The 8,977-nt window shown below is 41.4% G+C and overlaps 1 protein-coding gene across 1 annotated transcript in view; it reads left to right on the forward strand.

Moving 5' to 3' along the window:
* fam20ca (FAM20C golgi associated secretory pathway kinase a) overlaps nucleotides 1–8,369 on the forward strand; it is a 41,253-nt gene extending 32,884 nt beyond the window's left edge. The window contains exons 4-10 of the mRNA XM_083930714.1: nucleotides 1,340–1,432; nucleotides 4,095–4,210; nucleotides 4,996–5,176; nucleotides 5,304–5,413; nucleotides 5,554–5,635; nucleotides 5,897–5,956; nucleotides 6,675–8,369. Coding sequence (XP_083786840.1) covers nucleotides 1,340–1,432; nucleotides 4,095–4,210; nucleotides 4,996–5,176; nucleotides 5,304–5,413; nucleotides 5,554–5,635; nucleotides 5,897–5,956; nucleotides 6,675–6,933 — 901 coding nt within the window. The 3' untranslated portion in view covers nucleotides 6,934–8,369. The remainder of the gene's footprint in view (nucleotides 1–1,339; nucleotides 1,433–4,094; nucleotides 4,211–4,995; nucleotides 5,177–5,303; nucleotides 5,414–5,553; nucleotides 5,636–5,896; nucleotides 5,957–6,674) is intronic.
* Nucleotides 8,370–8,977: the final 608 nt, after the last annotated feature.

Raw genomic sequence — 8,977 nt, forward strand, 5'->3', positions numbered from 1 at the left:
GTGTGTGTGTGTGTGTGTGTGTGTGTGTGTGTGTGTGTGTGTGTATGAGTACTAGGGCTTTTTTTTCTTTTTACATTTGAGGCTTTTATTAAGGTTTTCGAATAAAGCTTTGAGTATATTATATTTTATGAAGGCATTACCTTTGGTTATATAAATACCAATTTGGTCATATAATGCTGTTTGATTGCTGCCAGGCAGCTTTGTTTATACAGGTGCGTGCCTCCCTAGTAAATTTATTTTTTTTGTGTGGGAAGTGAGAGCAGATGAATACTGTTTGGCTGTTGAAAATCCTTACAGAGAATAACAGCGGTGGTCCGTCGAAATCCACCGGATGAGGTTCACCGAAAATGTCTTCAGATCCTGATGACACGAAACAACGCCCTGGAGTCAGACTCTTAATTCTAAGCAGCCACCAATGGAATCTAATTCTACAAATAATATAATACTTGTATTATTAGTGTAGCCTATCAGCAATTGTGCAGGAATATGGGCTTTAAACAGAATGAATAACCATGCAAAAGAAAAGCTGTGCAACAATCGAGTGTTGATTTAGAACTAGAATATGAACATTATGAATGAAGCTTCGAAGCTTCAAAGTATTCAGTACAGCCCTGCTGAGTATGTTTGTGTGTGAGGTTTGGCTGACTGTGTGCAACCAGTGCAGGTTAATGCCAGGTGTGTATGCATGTGTGTATGTGTGAGAAAGAGAAAGCAAGTGTGTAATTGTGGAGAGATAATATCCTGCTGCCAGACAAGCGAGCAGACAGCAGACACAAAGAGGCTTCAAGCAGTTCCTGACTCAGATCCATGACTTGGTTGGCAGGGTTTCACATTTTCTGGCTGTGTGTGTGTGTTTGTGTGTGTGTGTGTGTGTGTGTGTGTGTGTGTGTGTGTGTGTGTGTGTGTGTGTGTGTGTGTGTGTGTGTGTGTGTGTGTGTGTGTGTGTGTGTGTGTTGGGTTAGGAGGAACTGCAGAACGAGAGCAGAGATGGTCTTCTGTCGGAAACGGATGCAGATTGAAAATTTGATGAAAGTTGAGGCGATTGGTTTAGAAATGTCCCAAATCAAAAGATGTCATACTTAACATTGAAACACTCAGTCATTAGAGGTATAATGTTTTTTGCTTGTACGTAGCGTCCCTCTCCTAACAGATATTTTGGAGTTTAGGGTGGATATAAATGTACAAATGTAAGATTATCATGTTCCCTATTATTGCTCTTCTCTAAAGAAAAAACAAAGAATACACATTAAAAAGAAATGGGTGGACTAAAACAAACAATCCTGCTGATATTATATATATTATTATTATGCTTAATATTTTCTCAACCACTATCTTTCAGGCAGACCCGTGATCAGGAAACCCCTCCAGACTTCTTTTACTTCTCCGACTTTGAGAGGCACAATGCAGAAATTGCCGCTTTTCACTTGGACAGGTGAGTTTCATCACCCCCCCCCCCCCCTAAAATAAAAAAATCTGTTGTTCTGAGATTTCTTTGTGGATCATCTCCTTCCTGTCTGCGTGTGTCTTCAAATAATCCATCACAGTCTATTCCAGGAAGAACGACAGGTTGCACAGGTTTGTTCATACAGACAACGCTTTCAAGGGATCGTTTTTGAAGTCTAGTTGTATGAGCCGAGCAGTTGGCACGCCAACAGTTCGTAGAAGCAGTCCTGAGAAATGTACTGCTGTGGACGGGGGCAGAAGCTAAACATATTTTAACCACCTTAAAAAATATATGATATTTTCCCAGCTTAACCTTGCCATCTGACAGCCCTGTTTAAGTTTACACAAGGGGAACTGAAGCGTTATCTATGCTCTCATCAAAGCCACCAGACTCCATTGACAAAAACATTTTCATTCATTCATTCATTTTATTTGTTCAACTTGGGAGTTGCTGTTAGTTTGTTTGTGTTATTGTGTAGGTGTTAGTGTTTTAAAGGGATAGGAAATAACAAAACTTACAAAATGGATAAGGCAGCAGTATACCACCAAGTACCTGTTCTGTGAGGTAAAATTATTGTTTTTGGCAATGGAGTCTGAAACAGACTTTTGTTTTTAGGTGGCTAAAGTACAAGCTGCTGCCTGCATCCATTACATACGTACATTACATAACTTGCCTGCTTCTCCAAATGGTGACAAGTCGACCGCCATCTACTGTGGATAACACACTTGCTATGAATAAGTACCTCATCCAACCCCATTTTAAAAAATCGGTGCTATCCCTTTAACCCATTTATAAACCGGAGGTGTGCCTTAATGGACTTAAACTGTGAACATTTGAATGGGATTTGGTACATGAGGGATTAGATAACACACCGCTTGCTCGGATCATCTCCTTTACTTGCTGCTGAGTATATTGATTTCCACATGATCCTTTTACTCTACGGACTTCAGCTGACAAGGTAAAAAAGAAAAACATTTTTTAAAAAAAACTTCTCAACAGAGGAACATTAAGAAGATTCAAAACGTGATAGGGATTCTGGGGGAGGATGATTAATGGTGCGCAGGTCGTCATTAGGTCTACTGAGGGCGTGGTTATTACTTCACACATGCTCACGAACACACACTCTCATTCTCTGTTAGATGAGGTCAGTGACGTGTTCGTGTGGGCAGGAAGATGGAGCCAAACAGGAAATCACAGGCACGCCTTAACAACTGGGACATGGCTTTAAAGCAGGAGCTGAGGTGCCTCTCTTACCCCTAAAGAGCAGTTTGTTTTTTGGATTGCGTGCACCACGCGGGGCTGCCTGTGAATTACAGACCAGTTGCCTGACCACGGCAGCCTCTGGATCCCCATCTGAGCTATTACCAGTTTATGGCTTCATATTGAACCGGGAGTGCAAAGCAGGAGGCTAAAACTTTCTTTAATTAGATTTCTAATTCGAGAGAGTTCTGATGAAATGTGCTAAAATATCCTGAAGATTTAAGGGAAAAGGCAGAATTACTGCTTTCCAGTAATTACTTCAATATCTCAGGGGGTTTTCTTTGCCGTATTGCCATCTGTTGTGAACTTGTTGTGACTGAGGGGTGTGTAATAGGTGGAGTGCACACAAATAGTCGCTTGAGTGTGCTCTCACAGGCAAATACACACACAGGTGCTCCTTTGTCACTAGGGCCTGACATGACAGTGCAGTTAGCAGCTCCTGAAAGCTGTCCTCTGTAGGATAAAGTTTCGCCAACTCTGTTCCACTCAGCCTGTCTGTCTGTGTGCACCTGCTCCCAGGGGGCTTAGCTTTAGTCTCAAATGGGTCAGGGTCATTTGGACAGCAAATTATACAGCGAGACAGGCTAAACAGGGGCTGAATAGGTATATTGTTTCGACATAAAAGCGTAAGAAAAGAGAAACAGACAGATGGAGAAAGAAAGGGAGCACAATAGTTTGAGACCATTAAGTGTAGAATTAAGTCAAGGATCTAAATATAGATAGAGTTAGGGCATACGTCTGTGTATGATGGAGGGACAGGTGGGAGGTAGACAAACACACACACCCACACACCTTCTCCGTTTTTGTTTTGTTTGGAAGCGGATGTTGGGTATCAATAAATGCTGCCAGACAGCACTGTAAAGATGATGAATTATTAAACATCTTGTCTGCTGAAATGATACAAATCAAGTCTCGTACCGATAGCTGTGGTTGGAAACATTATTTTTTTCTGTAAGGCAAAAGTATTCTCACTTTTTCCTTGGGCTGTCTTTACTTTGAGAATAATGGACTTGTGGAGCACAGGCATATCCTGAACTGTTTGTTGTGTGAGAGCGCAGGTGATGTGCATTAATAAACAGAAATGCGAGCAGGGAAGGGGCAGAAATCAAGAGCGCTGGATCAGAGCAGTTCACAAAGACATCGCAGGTGTTCACTTTTCAGAGCTCTCCTGGTTGGCTGGGGATGCTCTAAAAAACCTGCACCAACTGGTGCACCATGGGAAATTGAGCTTTAGACTGAAGATGTTTTGTAGCTGCATCTGTTCGGGGCATAGTGAAGTTGGAGTTTTGTAATACGGTAAAGTTTTTCTTCCCATTGTAATTGGCAGCCTTCAAATTCACTGTTTACTAAATATTTAATTATTACCTTCTTCATGTCTCTCTGTTTGTAGGATCCTTGACTTCCGGAGAGTGCCCCCCGTGGCAGGGAGACTTGTCAACATGACGAGGGAGATCAAGGATGTGACACGTGATAAGAAGCTGTGGAGGACCTTTTTCATCTCACCAGGTAGAAGCTCTGACAGCCTCTGCTGCTTGGCACAATGACGCAGCTATTTGGCTGCATCACTCAAACTACTTGGCCAGAGCACAGAACAACCCTTGTAAGACACTACAGCTTTAAGTAAACTGGGTTATGTATCTGGAATTGAAGGAAGTCTGAGTTTGTATGCCATGCTCTTCAAGCCTGTACAAATGGCACAGATGAGCAGTAGCATGTGTGGTGGTAAAGAAAGCCGTAGCCAAATGTCACCACAGGATGGCAGTGTAAGCCAGCCTATTCTCAAAAAGTAGAATTGATACACATTAATGTACACCAACACAGTACAAATAAATGGAAAAGAACACACAATCCAGGGACAATATAATAACTGCAATGTCTTTAGTGGGTTTTTTTATGTTGCTATAGTATGTATGTAGGGATTAGAGGAAACCACAGCCTCAGAATAAACGTTATTTCATGTATTGGAGTGAAAGCTCTGTGGAGGCAATTGCAGCCCACTTTTTTTCAGTATTTCAGGTAGAGCACCTTTAAACTAACAAATTAAGAAGTTGTTTTTGTCAAAACGTTGCTAATATAGAGTTAACCTGTGAGTCCAGAGGGAATGAGGAACAGGTTTCTTCTCTGAGAAGAACATAAGTAGATGGATAAAAATGGCCGATGTCTGTCAGCTTTAGGTGATGGATGATGGGTTCTCCATGGATGCAGCCCTGGTCTCCATGTTTGCTTCCTCATTCATATTCAGTTGCGTAGGCACCATTTCTAAATCAGTGTGTTTTCTTTTCTCTCCTCAGCCAATAACGTCTGCTTCTATGGTGAGTGCTCGTACTATTGCTCCACTGAGCACGCTCTGTGCGGTAAACCGGACCAGATTGAAGGCTCACTAGCAGCCTTCCTGCCGGACCTGAACCTGGCCAAACGCAAGACTTGGAGAAACCCCTGGAGACGCTCCTACCACAAACGCAAGAAAGCAGAGTAAGGAAACGAAACGAAACATTCACAAATCTGTCAACACACCTCATCCCTTCTGAGTCAGGGTTTTGTTTCTATGACTAAACAAGATAAAATTACTTTTTATACAGATATGTTTATGTGTTCTCAGGTGGGAGGTGGACCCAGATTACTGTGACGAGGTTAAGCAGACTCCTCCATATGATCGAGGCACTCGGCTGCTGGACGTCATGGATATGACCATCTTTGACTTCTTAATGGGTAAGAGTAGATGGAGCTGGGTATGACATCACATATAAATATTGCATTTACAGATGAATAACTGATCCTCTTTTTAATGACAAATCAATTAATTACAGCATCCGCACATTGTCTTCCCACTTTGCTCCCTGCTTGACCAGGTAACATGGATCGACATCATTATGAAACTTTTGAGAAGTTTGGAAACGACACCTTCATTATTCACCTAGACAACGGAAGAGGGTAAACACATTCAGCTGATTTTAAAGGGTCTGTCCACTAAATGATCCACTTTGGTTGGATTGGAAATCAGTTAAATAAACGTAAATACATCTTAAATATGTTATATAGTGATTATATTGCTTAATTGAAAACTTTTTGTATCTGCGCACTTTAGATATTTCTCACAAAGCTCAAGAAGCTTCATCCGAATGACTGAAGCAACCGGCTGAATAGCGACGTTTAACATAGTGTCTGTCTTGTGATCTTTGTCCTCTCTCATAGATTTGGAAAACATTCCCACGACGAGCTGTCCATCCTGGTGCCTCTCAGCCAGTGCTGCAGGTCAGACTTTTGTTTGTAAATTTCTAACTGCCTTTTAGGTCGGGTTAGGGTTTCTTTGTCCTGTTGTTGAGATATCTTATATCTAAACATCTTTTGGCACTGTGAAATGTGTTAAACCCTTTTACTTTTTGGACGCACTGATTTTGTTTACCACTACCCTCAGGCTTCTCAACATGAGTCACAAAATCCTCAAGTAATGGGAGTACTACCATGACATGAATACACCCTTTTGTTTTTAAAGACCTCATGGCATTTGCTTTCAACCTCAGGACAGTTTTAGCACCTCTACTTAGTGCATATGTAGCTAAAATGAAATGCTTGCTGGTTTATTAAAAACCTGGCCTAGTGGTTAAGGTGCCATGTAACTCGTTCAACTACATGACAATGCCACTCGTCACATATGGACGCTTTGTAAAATTGTGTTTCCGGCATGGATCGGGCTGTGACACTCCCTTTGTCGCCCTTTTTACTGCATCATCCCACAGTGCAGTGGTCAAGCAGTTGCTCTGAGTGTCTAATATTGCCAAATATGGGATAACATTGGAGTTAAAAGCTTGGTGCGTCTCATAGACGCTAAAGGGTGCCTTGTGCTTCAGGCGTGGGCACTGACCAAGTATTTGACAAGTTGGGAATGAAAATGGGTTGTCATCATAGTAACAATATATAGCCATATCAGAGAGTAGATTAATTTTAAATAGTATACAATTATCCTTTCCAGGGTTAGGAAATCTACTTACCTGCGTCTCCAGCTTTTGGCCAAAGAGGAGTACCAGCTGAGCTCCCTGATGGAAGAGTCCCTGCTCCGTGACCGTCTGTCCCCGATCCTCATCCAGCGTCACCTCCATGCCTTGGACCGCAGGCTCCGGCTGGCGCTGCAGGTAGTGGCAGGCTGCATAGAGAAAGAAGGTTATGTTAATGTTGTGGAGGAAGATCTGGCCAGGGACACAGCCACCCACAGGAGCCCCGGACACAGGTAGTGAGGGTGAGGTACTCGAGGACAAAAACCACAAGTGACACACGAACAATGGACCACGTCAGTTGCTGTTCGACCAATGGGATTGCACTAAAAGTCCCACTTCTGATATCAAGCTGAATTCAGTGAATTCCAAGACTTGCCATCATTGCCTCTCTGGAAACTGCTTTTAAGTGTGTTTATATAGAAGAAACTGTCCACATGCCATGAAGGACTGTGCTCACACAGAGGCTTTGTATTTGTTAGATACAGATGTATTTTTGTTGTATAAGACATAAAGGAACCACTGCTGTGTTCTGACTGTGTCCTGTTTGTTTTGAATATGAAGAGTATCAGTTTGTTTCATGTGTTTTATTATATTAGTACATAACCAAATGAGAACGTACACTGACTGGGGCAGCATACGGTCAGTCAATAAGCTTTATCGCGATGTATGAAACGGTCGAGGGAGTGTGATGCAGATATTTTTTCTTTCTTTTTGTAAAACATGTCAGGCCTGGCACAAACAACCTACAACCAGGAGATTAAGAGTTTCCAAACAGTGTGTTCTCTTTATCTATCTTTATAGGCTTTTTTGTCTCGGCGCAGACTCGGAATCAGACCGATTGAAAATGTTGTAACTTTTGTTAATCTGAGTGCAAGTATATTTGACACTGTAATTCAAGCAGTATGTTCACATTGCCTTATTCTGATTTAATTTGATTCTTTTAACTGTCCTATAAAGCACAGCACTAATATAGTCATTTTCCAAACCAAAAATAACAGAAAGAGACCAGTGTGCTGGTTCATTAAATGGTCATTTTTATTTAAATACACTACTAATCGTACATGCAGCCCTGAAACATTAAGAGTTGTTTGCGATATTATAATTTTACTATTAATGCAATGCAAAATGTTACAGTTTGTATGTCGTGTCATCTTTATGAGATTTCTTGTCCAAATGACTATTTATTGGTGTGTCACAAAGAAAGAGTGTTTTAATAAATTCTAGGTTACGCTGCTTTATATGTTGGGAAATATTTACCTTTGGTACTTCAGCATTGGGATGCTATTTAAATTGACATTCGTTTGAGTACTATGTTTATGTTCACATGATAGGAAAACAGCAAAGCTATTTGATTTTTGGACATTCAGTTGTTGAAGTGGTGCCATGTGGTTCTCAGTTTCCTCAGAGTCCTGTGCACTGGCTGACCCGGTACCTGTGCAATGACAGAACTGCAGTACTTGAATGTTTTTGGGTTGGCAGTATTTACAGGATTCATAGAGCTACAGACAGTGTAAAGCCTGAGTGGCTGGAGAAGTCTGTGAAATGCTTTTGGGGGCGATGAAGGGGTTAAAATGCCTCATTCCACCACAGGGAGAACCTTGGGGCACTGTTCTTTGATTTTCATATTCTCAGTGTAAATACCTATAAATACTTTGAAGACCTAACAAGCTGCACCACACAGTGATTTGCTTCTGTTTTCTGCTATTGCATTGTTACTGTGAAGATCTGTTTACTAAATGATTAAAGTGTGCAATAAAAACAAAAGTGAGGACCAATTTTTCATTGTGTCAACAATACTGAAGATCATTGAAAATCTGTCAAACTCATCCAGGCAGGGTGCAGATTTAGAATATCACATGCGAAAGCTCTCCTTCTCTTTCTTATATCCTTTACCGACATGTTGTTAACTTTCTGAGCTTTGCCTCAATGCTGTGTTAGTACGTAATGCGCTTCATTGGTCTGATTGGTTGATTTGGCCTGTCTATCACTAACATAGGTTGTGACCAGTATTTTTTCCCCTTCACAAAAGTTCTCCAAATAAGAGTTCCCTGAAGGATATGCTGAGCAAATGCGAATCATGCGAATCAATCCATCCGGCAGAGTCAGGTTAATAATAATGTGTCACGTCCCTCAAGTTCCAAAACTCACAACAGTTAGGCTCAAAGTTGAACCTATTATGGTAACCGGTAATATAGAGCTGCCTGGTACTTTTCCACTTTCTCATACATCACAGTCATGGTGGTATTTGATCCCCCCCAACTCATATATTTTCTCCTTCTTT

This window comes from Echiichthys vipera, assembly GCF_963691815.1.
Source record: "Echiichthys vipera genome assembly, chromosome: 17".
NCBI lineage: Eukaryota > Metazoa > Chordata > Actinopteri > Perciformes > Trachinidae > Echiichthys > Echiichthys vipera.